The 21259-nt window shown below is 41.1% G+C and overlaps 1 protein-coding gene across 2 annotated transcripts in view; it reads right to left on the minus strand.

The window, feature by feature from the left end:
* Positions 1–20912, minus strand: part of LOC116684534 (CD166 antigen homolog) — a 39058-nt gene extending 18146 nt beyond the window's left edge. The window contains exon 1 of one of the 2 annotated variants that reach the window (XM_032510109.1): positions 20640–20912. In XM_032510109.1, coding sequence (XP_032366000.1) covers positions 20640–20700 — 61 coding nt within the window. In that variant the 5' untranslated portion in view covers positions 20701–20912. The remainder of the gene's footprint in view (positions 1–20639) is intronic. The other variant, XM_032510108.1, reaches the window with a different exon arrangement.
* Positions 20913–21259: the final 347 nt, after the last annotated feature.

The raw sequence follows: 21259 nt of genomic DNA on the forward strand, positions 1-21259 counted from the left end.
ACATCATGTCATCATTCAGTGTAATATTACTATTGTTATGGACAGAGATAATCAACAAGCGGTTATGAAACTCCAGTAACAGAAATATAAATGGGCTTTTTTGGAAATTGGTTGGAATGGTGCTGTATACAAACTACAATCACAGACACAGATCATATGGAAATCCGTTTTATTTAACCAAGCAAAGCCGAAGCTTCTGATCCCCCAAACTGAAGTAATGAGTCTTTAATTTCCGAAACTTGTTTATAAGCAAAAAAAGTCATAAAGAATCAAGCTGACAAAACAACTTTAAGTATTATTTTTAAACTGTTAAAGAGGACTCGGGGTCTCCAAACAGCAGATCGGGGTAAAGCAACACTAGATTGGAAAGTGTTTAAGACCTAATCAGAATTTTCATTTCTTTTAAAGATTATTTTTTGGGGCGTTTCCCTTTATTTGAAGGTGGATAGACAGGGGATGACACGTAGCAAAGGGCCGCAAGTCGGATTCAAACCTGGGCCGCTGCCAAGGACCACATGGGGTGCACACTCTTCCTGGGTGAGCTAGGGGCCGCCTCGTGGTTTTCTTTGTTCATTAATCTGTTGATTATTTTCTGCATTAATCAATTTGTTGTTCCGGGCTATAAAATGTCCGAAAAAGGAGAAAAATGTGTTTTCCAAAGCCGAAGATGACATCCTAAAACGTCTTGTTTTACCCACAATTCAAAGATATTCAGTTTACCGTCAAAGAGGAGTGGACTGGAAAATATTTACATTTAAAAAGCTGGAATCAGAGAATTTTTGACTTTTTTTTCTTAAAAGATTACTCAAACCGATTAATTGGTTATTGAAATTGTTGACATTGATTAATTTCTGCAGCTCTAAATGAGCTCCATCTGTGTCTTTATAAATCGTTCATTGGCACTTAAGACCTCTGAACCTAAATAACAACTTAGCCCACCAGATTTGATGTAAATGTCTCTTAACTTATAAACGTAGAGTTCTAACACCACAAAATGAGCTAATACTCTGGCGAAGCTAAATCAAGAAATAGACAGGCGAGTGACAGAGACAGGAGGCAGCACCACAGGAGACACTTTCATGTTGCTGATTAAGGAGCCTCTATCCCTAAGAAGAGACAGGTGACGACAGCTCAGATACAAGCTCACCAGGGAAATCAGCTACCTCCACACACTAGTCTCTATATCCCTGTTTGCCACCTTACGCCCATTTGTGTTTGTGTATCTGAATGTGTGCACATGTCGTTCACTTGCAACAGCCAAAAGAAAACCGAGGCCCAAACTTATTAAGTGCTGAAAATGAGGATTGTGCAGCGAATGGAGATCCCACGGCACACGTCCACAAAGACTTGATGGCAAATAGCCTCGCTTCAGAAGCGGTTCGGCATCGAGGGGGCAGACAGAATCACTTCAACTAGATCAATAACACTCGAGAACAGGCGAGATTCTTATAGAGAACGGTGCTTTCCGAGCGAGAAATCAAAGAAAAGTTAACCTTCTGTGACATTATGCTTCTCGTCCTACTCTTTTCTTTAATAATTTAACAAGTGCTGAATAAGTATCTGAAAAGGAGGGATTGTAGATTTAATAAGATCAACCTGTCATTACTTGCTGTCAAGAAAAACAGAAGGCCTGCTGTCACATAGAAAGTTGCGGGTATGTTTGGGAACATTGCACCAGGTTCCCCAAAGCAGCCTTGTAGCCATTTAGTAATATATGAGCTCTATAGGCTGCTGTTTTGTCAGCTCACACACTTAGCTCATTTGTACTGACTGTGACAAGCACATGACTGTATTTGAATTCTACTCAAGTACCAGTTCATGCTGAGGAAACGTTCCAGACCAGCCAGCTGAAGAGATATTTTTCTTAAAAATACACCCAGCTACATCCTTACTATCTCTGTCTGTCTGTGTGTGTCTCTCTCTCTCTCGCTCTCAGGGGATGGGGTGTAATCACGTCACTGATGGATAACTGACAGCACACGTGCGCAACATCCCTTTCACACAGTTTCTCTTTTTGTTGCAGGCCGAACCACAGAGGCACCATTCCAAATGTCAACATTGTGTGCTCTATAATTTTGCTTTTTCCTGCATACTGTAATTGCCTGTCAGTGTCTTTATAGCGTAAAAACTAAGGGCATCAGCTTGTATTTTTTACCCGACTGTCTAGTGCTTTCTGACAAAAAACACTAATGTCCATAGTTGAGTGACTCTAATTTCTGAAGCATGTAATGTGAATGCACACACACAACAAATTGTCCCGTATGTTCAGTTCTCCGTGTTGCAGCGAGGGGTGCGGGGTGGTAGTATTTTCCCCAAAATATTATGCCTCTCTCACTTTTATGAGAAGGCTGCAAACTTTTTAGCCAAGCAGCTGGCATGGCTCTTGTGACAAAAAATGTTGTTCTGTCAGTAAATCACCACTTTGGTCCAGAATGACATATCTCAACAACTATTGTCTCGATTGCCTAGACATTTGGTACAAACTCTCATGGTCCCAAGAGAACTTCTGTTGAGTTTGAACCCCTGAGTTTTCCTCTAGCGCCACCATGATGTTGACATTGGTGATTATGAATGAATCTCGACCATGATTCCACATTGCAGTAAGTCTTACATCCAAGGATTTAGTCGGCTTTCCTAGAAGTTGCTGCTAGGTAAAAGTGCACGAACAAATTTTTTTTTGTTTTTTTTTGTGCTTATTGTTTTGTCTATAAAGCGTTTTGTCTGGTGATGTCTTCCCTCTCCTTGTTTTATGCAATCAGCAATCCACAACCCAACAACATTCAGTTTACCATCACTTGTGATAAACAAAAAAGCAGATGCAACCATCACATTTGAGAAGCCGCAACCCGAGAATATGTGGTATTTTTGACTGATTATCAAAAAAGTTGATGACTGATTATTGTTGAAATTGGTTTCAGCTCCAGTGTTGATGTTGACAAGTTGCCTAAATGCATCTATTTAGGAGGGGTAAGCAGCAGGCATGAGTTTGTGTAAGTACTTTAGGGTTGACAAAAGCCACATTGTGTGAAATGAACTGCAAAGTCTGATGTGGAGATTTCAAGCCATTTTCCAAGCCTCATTTTCTGCCACACCATCTGTTCCAGGGCACAGAAAGCGACCCTAAAGAGGTCTCCCTGCACCTCTTTGGCCTTTAGAAGGGTGTAAAGGTCTTTTAGAGAGAACAAATGTGAAGAGAAGGTCCCTTTATGGACAGGAAAACTTGGGACAAAGGTTTAATTTTCTCCAATGTTGCCCACAGACACAGGCTCTGTCTGCGGACGAGCTGAACTAGACCTAATCGTTTCTGCTTTCTTTTTAATAAGTGATCCACTCTTTGTGGATTCTTATCTACAAGTTCCATAAGAAAACATCGTACAAAGTCTAATACATTTATTAGTTTTCAGACGGAAGAGAGATGTTTTCTGACGTTGATATAATGCTGAATTGATGCACAGCATTGCGATGAAGATTTTTGGAATAGGAAATTACTTTCAGATACATTTATTTTCACACTAATTAAGTATGATGTTCTCTGTGTGACATATTGGCAAGATGTCTCTTTCAATTCTCATGTCATCAAACTTCACTTCATCCGTTACCAACATTCAGATAACTGAAGACTTTATTACACAAGATAAAATACCATTTTTAGACCATTTCAACCTCTACTTTACAGCTGAAATACATCAGTGAATTCTATGATTGTTTGAGTAATTATTCATGGCAAAACATCTGCAGATTTCAACTGTGCTACTTCTCTTATTTCTCTTTTTTGTAAAATTGTTATCATAAACAATGTGGATAAAGTTAGATCAGTGATCAGACCAATGAATGAACAGCCCAAAACCCAACTGTGTTCGGCTTATAATCATATGGAACAGATAAAAACAGCAAATATAGAAAAGTGAGAAATGTCTTGAAAATGACCATCGAAATAGTTATCAATAATTAATACATAAACTAATAGTTTCAGCTCTGTAATGGGCTTTTTGGGGGTTAAAAACGAGCCACCCCTAACAGCCAGAGAATAAAAAAATAACCAAAAACCTCTCACATTTCCACAGCCACGCTGAGCAGAGCCCAGTTTGTCACCTCAGGGCAAAGCGAGCCGGTTTGTTGCTAAGGAGGAGGACGGACGCCAATGGAGAATTATAGAGGATACAACACACATTAATATTAGTCTGAGTCTATTAGGCATAATGGCTCCCCTCCTTCACCCCAGCACCATGGTAACACTTTTAGACCACTGGAAGAAAAAAAAAGCGTTCAAGGTTTGCAAACAAAATACACAATTAAAGAACTCATGTTCATTCTATTATTCAGGAAAAAAAGGCAAAAAAATACTCTAATGTGTATGTAGGAGTTTTTTACACAATAAAAGCGGAGTCACGGAAATTAACCTCATTAGTGTTCCTCATGCATCTCGGTACTTCAGTGTATCTGAGCAAAGCTAATCTGCTTCAAACTCTCCTCTCACTAGATATAAAATACAATTTCCAGTGGGAGCTTTCCAGAGAGACATATAGAAAGCGCTCTCCCCCTCAGGCAAAATAAAAAACAATGTTCATTTGCCGCTTCATGTGTGGTCAACAGACAACTTCAGACGTCAGCAGGTGGGAACGGGGCTAATGCATTGCCGGCAGTCCCACCTGTCGGGGCTTCCCATTGTGGCTTTGTGGCTGATAATGCTGGCTCCATTGTCTCTGGTCTCAGACTCGTGTGGAGGAGGGCCTTCAGTACCTGCGCAGACCTGCCGCTGAGGGATCAGGTTGCTGCTTCCGCTCCTCGTCTGGGACCGAGACGAGAGGACAAAGAAAGAGAGACGGGCTCAAGAAGGAGGAAAAGATTGATTTTGCCCGAAGGTGTTTGGAGTCACTTGTGTAATTGGCGGCTGCATCTCTCAAGAAATGTTATGTTGTTCAACATATATCTTTCATATCATATATCGGTGTGGTTTTACGCAGGTTTAAAGGCCCTGGAAACCTATTTTTTTAATCAGTTTTCTACTATGACTGATTTGGTCTTGGATGATAACATTTCCTGCCAAACTTGTTCAGTTTGGGTTATTTCACGGGAGAAATTTCTCTATTTGTGTTTCTTTCACTGATATAAAGTGGTTGGGGCTTAGAAAATGTGACGTCACATACTTCTGTGCACCAATCAAAATTCAGCAATATTTGAATCCAAAAGTGATGACAGAGGTAGATTAGAGAGACTACACAGACTAAAGGCAGATGTTTTATTTTTGTTATTGCTCTCTGGCATCTATGTGTGATGCCAACAGTTTTCTCATTTTTGAGTTTTTGACTGTTCTAATAAATGTTCTATTTTCAAAACTTTAACTGTTAATCATTCATGAAAGTCTAATGTTATCAAGAGAAGCAAGGTTTGAAACTAAGCTGCCAGCAGAGGTGGAAAGTAACAAAATACATTTACTCACGTTACTGTATTGAGTAGTCTTGTTTTGTATTTTGTATTTTTCAAGTAGTTTTTAAAATTGGTCATTTAAAATGTACTTGATCACGTTTTGAGTGATATATTCTATTTCACTACATTACCAATACCAACAGTCAGTGAGTAAAAATGTTGACATTTGACTAATGAAAACCAAAAGCAAGCAAAAAAATGTGTGCCCAAACCACGGTGACCAATCACCATCCAGCAGCCTACCAGGTTCTAGTCTCTCTGTAGGAGAACCACTACGGTGACCAATCAGCATCCAGCAGCCCACCAGGTTCTAGTCTTTCTGAAGGAGAACCACTACGGGGACCAATCTGCATCCAGCAGCCTACCAGGTTCTAGTCTCTCTGTAGGAGAACCACTACGGGGACCAATCAGCATCCAGCAGCCTACCAGGCACTAGTCTTTCTGAAGGAGAACCACTACGGGGACCAATCAGCATCCAGCAGCCTACCAGGTTCTAGTCTCTCTGTAGGAGAACCACTACGGGGACCAATCAGCATCCAGCAGCCTACCAGGCACTAGTCTTTCTGAAGGAGAACCACTACGGGGACCAATCAGCATCCACTTATTACTTTTACTAAGTAATTTTTCATCAAAGTATTGGTACTTTTACTTATTGCACTATTTGAGTACTTTTTCCACCTCTGGTTGCCGTATACTTACCGTATACTAAGACTGAGGCTTTCTGAATGCACAGTACATGTGTGTCAAATCTTGTTTGCTTCTATATTTGTGATTTCCTACAATTCCCAGAATACCTGCTGATAGTACCCAGAGAACAGGTGCCAATCATTTGCATCAGCAGGGGGTTATCCATGTGTAGGTGAAGAGAATAAAAGCACTGGAGTAATAAGCCTAAAGAAAGAAGTGAGTCCAGCTCTACAGCTCAAAACACAGGGTGTCTTGTGACCGCATTGCATTCTGGTCCATTACGGACACTGTTAAGAGAAACGTATCGCTTTATTGTTTCGCTGTGTTTATGAAATGGAAAAAGTATGTGATTGTGAGGGACTGGCCTCAGAAATGGAATATTTCCTGTTGATGTGTTAGATAGCAAAGTGTCTTCATTATATTTCATTGAGGCTTTAGCGGATACATCTCAACATGATGTCACAATGTCTGCGTTTGACTCATTGTCCAAGGTAATAAGAAAAAAAACTGTGCCAAACAACGAAAATAGTCCTCATACTCCCAGGTAGATCGCCAAAACCTTCTCCCATTATCTTTTCTATCGGAGATATCTACTCATGAGTTAAACAATACGCGGACTGTATGTGCATTCTGAATTTCTGAATCATTAATTATAGCATTCAAGCTTTGAAGCTGGATAAGAGAAACAACATAAATATGTACAGAATACAGACAATAACTGCAAAAGATTCAAGAACCTCTTGCATTTTTCCCTTTGATGAGTTTAATATGGGATTTATTAAAGAAACCATTGTTGAGCACAGCACAATCAGAGCAGACAATTTGGCTTGAATTGTTCTGCAAATCTTGAGCAAAGCACTGAAGAGCGCTAATGTCTGGGGGGGGGGGGGGGGGGGGGGGACTTGTTGTTGGTGCTGGAATTAATGGGAGCATAAATAAATGTTACCATAAGGCTTAAGAGCACATGTACACATACACTTACGATGGAAAACAAACGCCTTATTACATAGTGTGCCTGTGACAAAGTATATGTATATGCCTCTGCACATCATTGGCAATATCACAGAGTCATTTTGTTACATTTTTCTCCGAGCGAGACAGATGGGAAAGATAAAAGCACATTACAAGAAGGGTGATTATCACTCTAAATGTCTTGCCATAAGGTTTCCTAGAAATTGATCTTGTGGCACAATCATTAGTCTTTACAGCGTTCTCCTCGACACACTCGACCGCACGAGCCACCGTAAAATCATCTTAAAAAATGTCATAAATTGCATCAGCGGATGAGCTGTACGAGGGTGGCGACTGCTCTTAAGACAGCAGCCTGCCGCTGGAGTGATCGGGTGATAAGTGCACTCAGAAATCACGTCCATTATATCGTGAATTATGTATTTGGAGGGTGCGGGCCAGGGGACCGAAGGGAGAAGTGCTTGTGTGAGTTGCCTGTGGTTAGACCTGGGGCCGATCATGGGAGAGCTCACAGTCTTGACTCTGAACATCCACCAACAACTCCCATTAACGACATGCCATTAAAGGCAACATTAGGCCATTAACAAAGCGCAGCCAAGCCGCTTCCTACTTATCCATTAACCCTTCCTAATGCAACTCAGTGCCTGTTGGCAATGTCTTCATTTTCCTGTTTCTGATATCGACCCACCCAAGTCTCTGGGTTGTGAATGAACATTATTTTTTTCATAGTTATTGTATGGCCATGTCTCAACTGTGCCACGATAGCCATGCTTCTCAGGTAAAAATAATCTCTGCAAAGAGAAACTGAAACACAATACGTACTTTATCTTCATGGTAATATATAAACTAAAAGACATTTGACTCTATGCCTTCATTTATAGAAGTGATGTGCCTCATAACTGAATCTTCTCCCTTCAAAAGATAAAAGCACCAATGAAAAACTAAATATTAGTTTTCTAAATTTGTTTACAGGTTTATTTCAAATGTTGCTTTTGTAGAAGATAGCAAGGCTGGGACCTATTTACTCTCGATGCAGTCAATTGAGACACGTGAATAGAACCCACTCGCACATTCTTAATTAGTTCTGAGTCATTTAAATGTGATAACTTTCTCATATGGCAAGGAGCCTTCAAATGTAATTATTCTGAAGCATCCTACATATATTAGGCCTATTGAATTAGTCCTGCTCACCCATACCTAATGATGAACTTGCGTTCACGAGCAAAAACCACAGAGGCTTTGCATTTCAGTTAGTTGAAAACACATCTGAAACACTTCTAAGAATCCCTTTGGGAGCTGAAGTTGAGCTCTTAAATCCTTTTTTTTTTTTTAAAATCTTTGACCGATCTTGGCCAGTGTTTAACAATGTTTTCAGCAGCACTGATATAGAACGCTTTCTTTTTTTATACAAGAGAATAACATTTAATCCTACATCTGCGGCTCGGATTCATGTTCGCAGTGTGTATTCTTGGGATTTTAGCGTATACTACTAGACTCGACAACAACATTTCAGTTGCATGCATCTGAGTTTAGCCTCGATAACAGCAATCTGATCACGACTTCCTGGTGTTTTTTTACTGTGGTTGAGATTATGAGACACAGATGAATGCACACACTCTGTTTTCAGCCTATATAGTTAAAATCACAGACCATTTTCCCTCCAACAATCGCTGGGAAGTAAAATCAACCCAATTAAGGCTTAAAAACGCCGTCACACTGATAATGTTTGAATGTTTACAGCCTAATAAAGTTAACGCAAGGGTTAAAGAGGTGCAGCAGATGGTGCGATACTCCACACGGAGCCTCTAACAGGGAGTAATGCTTTTAATGAATATAGTGCCCTTTGAATAACTGAAGAGTATGAACTGATATCCATAAATCTAAGTTCAAGAAGTAAATCCTCAACTTCTTACAACCTACGGTCCCCCCCCCCCGTAGCTAGATGCGTTAATAGGCAGCTTTAAAATATTCTTGACACATTCAAAACAACCTTCTCGACATCAAAGTGCTCGTCGTTTCAACGAGTCTCTTCAAGAGGTATCACATCAGACGGGAGGTATCCCGTTTTTTGCATACAGGCCATAAAACCTGCCAGGATGGCTTGCCTGAGGCAACCAGAGCAGGACTGACTTCCAGGGTAAGTATCTGCTCTGTGGATCATAGATGGAACATCGTTTGGAATCAATTTTATTCATAGCCAAAAGGCTCCTCTGCACTAACATCATAGAGCTAAAGAAAGAGAACCAGACTGGTCTGCAACGATTACTCGACTAATTGATTCATCCATTGACATAAAATAAATTGTCAAAAATCCTTTTTTTTCATCAAAAAATAGCTTTTTGCTTATTTTCTCTCTTCCATGTGACCGTAGATGTAATATCTTTTGGCTGTTTATCAGACAAAACAAGCAATATAAAGATGTCACCTTGAGACATTTTTTAGACTAAAAGATTGGCTCATCTAAAAAATGATCTTTGGCAGCTCATTTTTAATAAAATGAATGAAATGAATCGCTTGTTGCAGTCCACTCTGACCCATTACCAACCCTCATGCTCAACATTAGGGCTGCTACTAATGAAGATTTCCACTTACTGATTCATCAAATACTTTTTTATTAGTTTAGATAATTTTTTATTTAGTTGTATATAGTATCCTTTTTTTCTTTTCTTTTTTCTTGTTTGGTCTATGAAATGTCAGATACTAGTGAAAAAAATACCCATAGCTCAAGGTAATTTCTTCAAACGTCTTGTTTTGTCTGACCAGCAGTCCAAGATATATATTTATTTTACTGTGATATAAAAGAAAGAAAAGCAGCAGATCCATAATTTAAAAGCTTGAACTACAGACTGGTTGAAAAGTAACTCATTCGCACTCGCTAATCGTGTCAGCTCTTAAAATCGATTAGTAGATATGTCAAACACCCTTGCTACTTTCATGTTACATTACATTTATCTTCTTTTGGACTGTTGGCCAGATCTGCACACGTCACTTTGGGCTCTGGGAACATGTGATGGGCATCTCTTCTATATTTTTATGACAGAAATGACAGCTGAATCGGTAATGACAATATTTGTCAGTTGCAACCCTTAGCCAAGGAGGCCCATGCCAAACCCTCATGCTCAATATTTTATATATCCGAACAAAGAGAGCCATACACTGTGGTCAAGATTAAAACATCCACTGCACCATCAGACTAAAAGCATCCCCATTCGGCTAGTTGTTTTTTTAAATTTTGAAATATTACCCCAGCTAGCAGCTACATTACACTATTCAACAAATTGAAATAGGCTTTTTGTTCAAGTACCTGCGTGTCTTCCTGTACCAAAAGTGCTCCCTTTGCTTTACAGTGGCCCCGCCCTGTCCGCGTCCCCCTCACCTCCTTCAATAGAAAATCCTTTGAACATCTGCAGCACGTTGGGCCTGGGGGAGCACACGTGTTTACTATAATACTATCTGGATGACCATAACACAGTTGCAGGTGGTGCCTGAGGATACCAATCAAACCTGCTTTGACAACCCCCCCCCCCCCCCCCTGTTGAAGGTAAATGCAGCCTTTTCTGGCAACAGCCCCACACACACAGCCCTGATGAGAGCGGTGGAGAAAGAGGAGGATGAATCACTTTTCTACGAGGGGAAACAAGAATGCATCCACTTATCGATCTTAAAGTGCTTCATTAGACGCTGCATGAGCCATAGACTAATATTTTCCCCAACACAAAATGGATGATTAATGGAAATGTGTGCTATTGTTGTACTGTTGTCTGAATGCACAACACCTATTTTGCCATATCAATAATGCATGCCTTGTTACGCTGTAAACAACACAAAATATTAACAGGTAGAGATTTTCATTTGTTCGGCAGATGGCTTGTGCAGCTTTCATCTCTGGTAATTGCTGTGGCGAGGCCGGTACTTTCACATTAGTTGAGCAAAGAGTTGCGTATGCTGTTGCGGACTCATAATGATAGGCCTGACCTTCTAACCCTTCACTGTGAATCAGAGCAGGCAATGCTCTCCATTCCAATAAGCCAAACAGCCTGGTTGGTATTAAGAAGGCATGACAGTTTCAAATAGTGTCCTGCTTTAGCTTCTGGCTCTGGGAGGTCCTAAAGCCTCTGCTGGCTAAACAGAGCAGACAGTGGTGGGAGGAATGGAATGCAGATAATACATACAAAGGATTATGTACCTGCTTGCACATCAAATCTGTGGGGTTTCACATTTAATACCCACGGACCGTCGTCCTCTTTGATGGAGTACTGTGAAAGGGTGGAGATTATCATGCGCTGTCACACCACCGAGTCTTCCCATGACTTCAGGACTTTCAGATTTACGCGGCGGGAAAACCGCTAACACGATTTGGCTGAAAGGTTTTACTAGTGTCAACTCCAATGGCACCAAGCTGTTTTTTTTGGGGGTATGATGAATTTATGCATTCTATAAAGTGTTTGTTTATGTGAAATGAATTCACTTATATGTCCAAAAGACAATTTATCTTTTGTCAAAGCAAGGTCACTAAAAGTGTTATCCTCCTTTTTTCAAAGACACATAACGGATAGAAATGTCACAACAAACCCGATCTCGCTCTTTTGTTTGTGTCTTTTGTTTCTGCAAGATGAGATAACCACTTTCAGTTTATGTTATTCAACATACGTCTCCGTCATCCTGGGTATGCGGGACCTTTAAGGCATAATAATTTCATTAGTAGTGGCTATTACATTTTCTTCTTCCATTATGACATGAGGAGAAGCCGTACATCAAGGTAAGTGCTTTTACCCATCCACCCTGGCGTTGCACCCCCCCCTTCTTGTCTTCATGTCATGTGTGGTCCATTCAGAACAGGAGCAGTGGAAGCCCTGCTGATCTAACTGATAGCAAGCAGCAAACAGACACCCCACTTCACACAAAAGCCTGTCAATAAGCATGTTCTACAAAATATCTCCAATGAGCTTAGGGGTGGAAGCCTCCATGGGACTGCTGTGCAAGGACTATTCCCCTTCAAGCAAACTGAGTAAACACGCTGTTCAGAAAGTCCTCTGGAGCAACGAGCTGCTTCTACTACAGGGTCAGACAAAAATACAGGGGCTTGGGGCTACAGCTACCCCGAAAGTCCAAGAGGGCTACACATTGTAACAGAACAAAAGCATCAGTAAAAAATAAGACCATTGCTGTAATTTAAAAAAAAAACAACATCTTGGTGGTAGAAACTACAGACATATTTGTAAGTATGCCATGCGAATGTACTTTTAGCAACGCTTAGATAGCTATAGATGGCATTGTTGGTCTGTTGATTGGTCTTACACGTTGTTCCATCCAAAGTGAAATATCTTAACAACCGTTGCATGGATAACCGTGACATTTTGTACAGACATTCTTGTCGCATAGATGATGAAGCCTAATAGAGTGCTGCAGGAATCCTAATAATTAGCTAGCATTGTTGCACTTCCGGTCCCCTTGTCTTGAAGTCAATGGATTTTTGAAATGGGGTTTTGGTTAGATGCCTGACATACAGTCTGTGGTGAAATAAAGCTACAGAGATTTCTCAGTTTTGTTCCGTGACAGTATGACAGAAATATGTCAGTAAATACCCCACTCAAGAATAATAAGTGGCTAAAGCATCGCTGCGCCTCTGGTATTGCTATTCATTTGAACTTCTCACCAAAATGGAAAAAAGATGTCACTACGAACAGAACAAGAGAGAAAATGAAATCTAAAAACTAACTCCTTACCTAGCTCCTCTTGTGTTCACTTGGTAATATTAAGAACATGCAAATTTGCAGATGTAATGACCTGAGATATGGAAATGCAGGGAACACAAGACATTATTGAGTGAGGACAATAAGAAATATATTCATTCAAGCATGCTATCTGAGGAAATGCCACCCTGAGCAGAAAGGTAACAATTATTAGAAACCCACTGGGAGATATTACTGTGTAATTAAATGACAAACTGCGGCCGTAATGTTGTCTTGGTTCGGTGTATCAGTTAGTGTTGGCTCTGTTTATACATGAGCGTGCTCTGGCAAGCCCTCCACAATAAGACAGGTAATCCTGAGATTTCCTCAGAAAAGAGCAGAGAATCCAGGCTGCTTTACTCTAAAACGTCTTGCACTCTCTAAAAGAAATTGTTCGTTTATCAGAGTCAAATTCTTTGCTGTGTGACCCCGCGCGCTGAAATGAAATCACTATCATTATATGAGGAAATGATGTGCCATCTCCGTATCTGCTACTTGTATGGAGGGGAAACGAATGGTAGCGTAATGGGTTATGGCATCTTCATTACTCAAAATTAAACACTGCAAAGTTAATTTAACAATGTCTTCACTCTACAGACAAGCCAGGCACGGTAATAAAGCAACTTTTATATGACAAGGGCCTCGGGTAGAAAGGCTGCTTGTGAGTATACTATTAAATCTTCCTGATCTTTTTTTTTTGCGACCACCCTGCAGTCGAGCCAGAGTGAAATCAAACTCGTTCACGTTGATTTTTTTTCTGTACTAAGAGGATAAGTCAGTACAAAAGTCGGTATTTAAATTGCACCAGTGGGATGTGTAATGCTCAGAGATTCTTGACCTCCTAAGCATCCCATTAGAAAATTAAGTATTGCATCCAATTACCAGACAAGCATCTCTTCACCTTCCTCGTAAGCCCTGGCGGTGGAACAGCTGAATACTTAACAGCAAAGTAGAGTGTCTTATCGTAAAACATCTAACATATCCTCAAGTCATTTATCAGTCAAAGCGTCGCTAGTGGTGTAATCGCCATGCAAAAAGCCACCACTTGACTTCTCTGAACAAAACAGTATTCAAATATTGAAGCTGAAGAAACAGTGCTAGAAACAATGTCGTTTTGATGTGAGGATTACATTTCTTCTTACTTTATCACGGTTTTTCCGAGAAGTTGCACATGGGGATGTACATACCCTGCCTGGGGCTATGGTAGAAGTCTTCCAAGGAATGGAATGTGAAAATGTCTCTCTTTCAAAGGGGAATATGGGATTCATGACTTAGAGTTGGATCCCTACCAGGGACAGGGTCCAATAACGACTTAAAATCTCAATACATACATTTTTTATACAGTTTTTATATAATTGTCAATGTTAAGAAATGGTATCTTTTAGCTAACTATTAACTTTTTGTATTTCAACTGTTTTTTGCATTGCTTTTAGCTTATTTTTTTAACTGTGGTCTTTAAGGCTTTTCCACCTGTTTCATAACGCAAGTAAATATTTCAAATGTTTATCCTTTCTTTTACTATTTCAATTCTTGGTGTAAAGATAGATGGTAGAGGTGTGGACTGTGCAGTCAGCATACTGTAGTTGCTATTATGCTGGTTATTGTGACAATAAATTTAAGAAAGATCTACATCACATCAATGTGTGCTACTATTTGGATGGTTCCTTCTAAAAAAAAAATCCAGTATAACAAGTTTTACAAAAAGATAACTACTATTGTAGAAAAAACATCAGGTTGTGAAATTTCAAGAGATTCATTCAGCATGTGAAAGTAGGCTTGGGCTTTCCTCCCCCTCCCACACACAGGTTTTAGACCTCTATAAAGGTTCGAGGGTAGTCCCAAGTGTACTAATACATTGATGACTTAGAGAAGACTAACCATTTAAGCTTCTATCTTGTTTTGTACTCAGGCACTAACAGAATGACAGCCTTTTAATCCCAATCAGAGTTATACTCTTGCTATCCCCGGTGAAAGAGAGTCTCCCTGAATGAGAACTCCTGTCTCCTGCAAGTTCAACCCAAGCAGCATGTAATTAAAGATAGCTTCGGGCATCGCAGAATGCTGCAGCAGTCTATGAGGATAGGATGTTGGACATCAGCACAAAGAAACTTAAATGGCAAGAATGTGAATGCTGAGGTCAAATGCAGACACAAGGCATTCTGTTGAGTCCCAAAGGCAGTGCGTAACAGGGAGCAGCACAATGTTTCATGAATGAAAAATTGCTAAATAGCATTTGAATGAATAAAGCGACTTCTCAGTATTCTTCTTCTCAGCAAACGAGCTTTTGGCCCAAGAGAGAATGATTCAGTAATGAATAGAAGACAAACCTCCATATCATTTTATGAGTTGGCCCCGGGCTCCAAATGGATGTTTCACCTTTTGCACAACAGCTGTGCCATCCCGACGGGCTTCCCTGAACCTCAGATGAAGTCAAAGTAAAGGCCCGATAAAATAGCAACCTCCTGTCTTGCCACTTGACTCTCATAAATAGACACGAATAATGACTTCATGGGACTGTAGGCGTAAAAATCAAAAGGTTCACCACTAGCCCCCTTCATGGGCCAGGAGGAGTCCCTGCTGCTGACACACAGTTGTCGGAACAGTGCCTTTGTCTAATCTATAAGAAACATTTTAATGATAAAAAGAAATTCATTTAATGTAATTTACAAAAACAAAAAACACCTAAGTACCCACTCTCTGGCTTTCAATACCTATGTATCCCTTAAAGGTATTCCTTAAATATCCTCTAAGGTTAATCAATTACCATTACAGTTAATGGCGGCCTCTTAAAGAATTCAATAAAACAGAGCAACGACTCTAATGGAGAATTGGAACAAAGATCCTGGCCTTGTTAAATATGGGTGTGGCCACAGGCTTTTCATATGGAGGAGGGATGCTCCCCCTCCCAGTCAGGTTGCACATGTGAAGTGCAGGGACAGGCAGCAGCTACTCTGTGCCCTCTCCGAGGGGTGTGTGCTGTTCCATATTAATGACAAAGAGAGGAGCGGGAGCAAGAAGTCGCTATCATACACTCATTTGTTTAAAAAGAGCCAGCCTCACAATATAGTCGGCGGGAGTCCACAGGAATCCAGTGAAAGCTGGGGGCTGCGTCCATGACAAAAGACAGAAACAACCTCACTTTTTTTTTGTCCCTGAGACAAGGGCTGCCCAATTTCAGAGTGCTGTTGGTCTTTCACCAAAACCAAGGATGCCTTCATGCATTTCAATGGGGGTATTCCTGCATAAAGAACGAAGCACTACTGCATAGCACAGTCATCCCTCTCCTGTTGTTAAGCCTTTCTTTATAGCTGAAACAATAGAACTCTGGTCCCTCCCCTTGGATAACAAATAAACCATTATTTTGCACAGCAGAGCGAAGAACCTGTGTGCAAAAAGAGGGAAGTGAGAACATGGCAAAGAGAAAACTTAGATGATAGTCTGTTTGGTAAAACATTACAATGGTTTCACTTACTTTAAAATGATTTCCCCCCGGTGTAAGCACGTAAACTGTCAAACAACATGTAAGAGAAGCCAATAAAGTGTCTAAATTCAACCAACCTTTCTTAACCTGGCTGGCAAATTACATTGGAATGGACAGCTGAACAGGGCCATTTTAACTGTGAGGTTAAAAATTGAATATATCTCACCCTCCAGCTTTAAAAGCGGGGCAAACCAATCACCAAAGTGTAATTAAGATTCACTTGCTGCTGTTTTACTGATAATCCTGTGTGTAAAACTGTCACAGGCGAACAAAAGACCCTTTTCTCATTGAGTCATTGCCTCAGAGTGATTGCTTTCCTTTCATTTTCTCAAGGCAAAGCCACTCATACAGCTCCCTGCCGGCTGAGTCCAGCAAAGAGTGAATTGCCCTCTCTCTGACATGTAGGAAGCCCAGCATGCTCGTGTGCTAGCTAACATTTCCTCACCGCTGTCTCACTGCATCTAATAAGGTGAAGTTTGGTTTGCTGATGAGAAATCTAAAAGTATCTACATTACTCAAGCTGTTTTTATAGATCTAACCATGAAACAAATTCCTCTAAAAGTTATAATCAAGTGAATAATGAGGCAAAATCATGAAAGTCGTAATGTAACTCAACGTGAGCAATGGGAAGGAAATGTTTTCTTTCAACAACTGCACACACAAACAGGAATCATAAAGAGACGCCCTGAAAACCAACACTCCTCCACCTGTTCGGTGTCCTGCTGGGTGTGGAGAGAAACGTGTGTGTGGGGGGATGTGTGTGTGTGTGTACCCCTTCAACGTACTGTATGAGCGGCAGACAAAAGACCTAAAGAAATCAGTAAAGCATGTCTATATTCCACTGTGTTACATCTGTTTTGTGGAACTGTACTCTTGTTTGAACAACCTAGGAGCACTGATTTGTCTGTTTAATCCGAGGTCTACTGTATGTGAAGTGTTGCCACACCATATGGCCCAGATGCATATGTTATATGCATCATTTCTCTGGGGACAAGCTGATGCATCGGCCTAATTTCTTGGATATTGTTCTATCCAAAGATTTTCCTCCTCTCACAGAAATAGAGCAGGTTAGTGATCAACTCCAATTTGAGATTTCAAAATTGCATTACAGTCTGCTCTTTTTGCTGCATCAAAGATGATGTAACAGCCACTTTTCAAATTTCACCATAACTTCAGGATATTTTTAATTTTACGTCACGCAAAGCTCCATCTGTATTTTTAGTTATTTGTAATTTAAAGCTAACGACACCATGTCAGTAGTTAATTAAGCTTGAGCCTCACATCCAGGCTATAAAGCGCTGCTGCCAGGGGCGCTAGTAGGAATCCTTCACCCCCCGATGGGAAGTGACACTAGGTTCCCCACCCTAAAGCTGCTTTAATTTACAGTATGACCTCGCCTGTTTGAATGGTCTTCTCTTGTTTGAGGAGCCCATGAAAGTGTCCCCCTTTTCTCTCCATCAACAGCAACTCTGCTCACACTTCCTCTTATTTCTTATTCCGATCTAGGCCTGAAGAGGACATAATGCTGACCGTGTGATACTGGGAAAAAAAATTCCACTTCACACGTTCCATACACAGGACTGAGAGCCATACAGAGCTTTCAGAGACACATAATGAGCTACCAAATTTGGGTTAAGCATCAATCCCTATGATGAGTTGTGTAGATATCACATAGGGCCATTTTAAGCATTGCTACTCTAATAAGTGAGAAGAACTACAGATTATAAGCAGGTCTGTCCTCTTTGTTCATTTAAGATCTCTTGCAGCCATTATTAATTCTTTAAATTCAGCAGATTCTCATATTTTCTCGTGTACTTCCTAAGTTATTCAGAAGTTCAACCTTGATTTCACAATTTGATTATGTTCTGTAGCTAGCCAATTGCAAAATTTGATCAACACACAGCTAAACTATTTCGAGAGAGGAAGTATTAAAGTGAGTAGCCTACAGATGCAGCATTTCTATTCAAAGCCATGATTCGGTTCTTCATCTGAATTTTGCATGAAGGGATAAAATACTTTGCAAGTCACAAAGAAATCTCTTTTCAAAGACGAAACAACCACAAGCAGTCTTCAAACATCTAGAGGAAGTCTATGGACAAGTTGAGACGTGCACGAGCACACTAATACACAGCTGTACAGCACCCATGCAACGGAGGTATACAATTAAAGTTGTTCTTTTCCCGTGCATTGACAGCACAGCATTCATGAGGCGGGTCTGGACATAACCTAGTTAAAGATAAAAGGAAGGGGAGCGAATCTATCTCAGGTGAAATTGGGTGACCCCCCACAAGAGATTTAGTCCATTAGCTAAAGGGAGAGCCCCACTCGCTTGACAAGTAATACCAGCTGTGACACCGAGCGCAGCCTGTCTGTTCAGGAGGGGTTGGTGGTGGTGGTGGTGGGGGGGTGGGGGAAGGGTGGAGACAAGGGAGTGAACAAAAAAACAGATGCATCTTTCTGACTATTTGTTCTAAGAGTAATTCAGAGCTCTGTTTTTTTTCCAATTCTATCCGGTTGGGCCACCGGCCACTGGAAGCTGTTGCTTTTTCATCTGTAATAATATAATAAAACACAGGCCTGTTTTTTATTACAAGTATCGATGCAGCTTTTATTGCAAATCCCAAATTCAATAAACCCTTACAGTCAGATTTGTTTACCCATATTGAGCAGTTTGAAGCATCACAAATATTTCTGCTTTGTAACAACTCGAGAGAAACCTTCACTTTTTTGCAAGAACGTGGAGAAGAACCGACCATCTGTGGTGTAAGCAAACACACGTGTGTTAACCGCCACTTCAGGCAGCGCGCCTGCTAAACACACAGCAGTGTGGACGACCATAAAATCTAACATCAGTACCAACTCAGTGCACTCTCCTGTTTCAAGCACACGACACTGCAGCGGCACAGAGGTGTAAAAACACCTTGAAAGGGCCATTCGTTTCCTCTCAAATAAACCACCTGAGCCTGACTGATAGGTGCTGCATGGTGTTAATTTACAACAACAGGCGCCACTCAAGTGTGACAAGGCGGAAGGGAGATGGATGAGGTTGATCTTAACATCTTAGGATTTAGATCAACCTCTGCGCCCCTTTGCTGTCCAAGGGAGTACTCTGAGCTCCTGTGCAGTTTTGCTTAATGGCCCGGGTGAGTGATGTGAGCACATGGTGCTGCTACCTGTTGGCCTTCCAGAGAAAACAACATGGAGGCCTGGAGAGAGGCATAAAACCTTCTGTACATCAAATACCAAGCAAAAGATTAGGACTAAGGCGTGTTTTGTTGTTAAAAAGAAAGAAGCATACTTTGTCCTTGTTTCATCTTTTTTCCCCAAAGACCAAAAATGGGCTAAATCATCAATTTTTTACAGCAAAATTAAAAAATCCCCACTTAATGCCAAGTTGCTGCATTCACATCAACAGAAAAACCTAATTTATTTACTAAAACCTAGAAGCATTCACTTGTACAACCCATTACAACTGCCCACATCCGAAGCCAGTCCTATTCTACATATAATTACTAGTCATGAGCGCTTTCCAACCCAGGCAGCGAGCAGCCCATAATTACAACAAATCAGACAGGATGTAAATGCAACATCATTCTGCTCAACAGCCTGCGTTAACAGGACACAAAACACATAAAGAAAATGAGGCATCATGATGACATCATGGCATGAGCACATGTAAAGGACTGGGTGGTGATGACTACTTCACTGCCTGCCTCTCCCATCATGTGAGAGATAACAACAACAATAAGGTGGCACAATGGACAATATTTCATATCATATTTCACATAGGCAGTTTATACACAAACAAAGTCACTTTTATAATAAATGATCAAGAATGTCTTACCATGGACCATTTAAGGAGATAAGTAAAGTTAAAAGAAAGTGCTTGGTCTCATTTACCTTGACTTTTTTCATGCATCATAGATATTTAGGTTGTAGTTTAACACGTGACATGGATAAAGTGAGCTGTGCATTATATGGTTAAAAAGCTGCCAAAAAACATCAATATAATATTTTTTTATGATTTGGGATTTTAAAAAGAGAATACTATTTCGAGGACAAATGTAGGCTACGCAAACCAAATCCACATAAAAGGAGCATCCGTGACTAAATACTAAAAACAGAAACTCGGTTATTTTATAACTTATAACTAAAGAACATTAGCTCCACTGCTCCACATCTCCCCCGGTAATGTGGTCGATAATCCGGGCTGAAGTTTTTCACACCTGTGTGTGACTGCTGGGACTTTCCCCTTCATATTCTTATAGCTACCTGCGACTTGAGTGCACGGGCGCACCCCGCGTGAGCACCACCAGCGGCCGGTTAATGGGACCAAAGCTTACCTTGGCGCAGGAGCGCGGTGATGAGGAGGGCGCACACGCAGCTGGCGGACAACAAGTGCATCCTCGCGGGTCTCTCAGATCCTTAGTCGGCTGCTTGTTTCAAAGGTTTGTTAAAAACCACTTGGTTGAGGCTTTGTTTTTTGGAAGGTGGATTCAATTAGAACGGTCCTCGTGCTGTGAAGGCAGTTCACTTCTGATTTTGGCTCTTCTCCCAACGTGGCATGTGCTCGCCAACCCGCGCTCACATCAGTTCTGGTGGAACAGGTAATTGCGAGGGGCGCACAGACGGGGGGCGGGGGATACTGTCTGCAGCTCCGCCCCCCCCAACCTCCCCACTTCCCCACCCGCCCTTTCCCCTCCAGCAGCGCCCCCCCCCTCCCCTTCCTCACACACAAGTGCACCCCCACCTTTTTCTTAAACCCCCCTTAACTCACCCCCCCTCCCTCCCTCGCAAGCCCTCTTCTCTCCTTCACACCCCTACTCTCATCTTCAACTCTTTATTTCTCCCCCACCTTTCTTTCTTTCCATCACGCACCCTCACCCTGCATGAAAGCACACACGTAGACACTCACGCACACACACACACACACACACACACACACATGGGTGGGGTGGGGTGG

The sequence above is a fragment of the Etheostoma spectabile genome, chromosome 3 (assembly GCF_008692095.1).
Source record: "Etheostoma spectabile isolate EspeVRDwgs_2016 chromosome 3, UIUC_Espe_1.0, whole genome shotgun sequence".
NCBI classification, from domain to species: domain Eukaryota; kingdom Metazoa; phylum Chordata; class Actinopteri; order Perciformes; family Percidae; genus Etheostoma; species Etheostoma spectabile.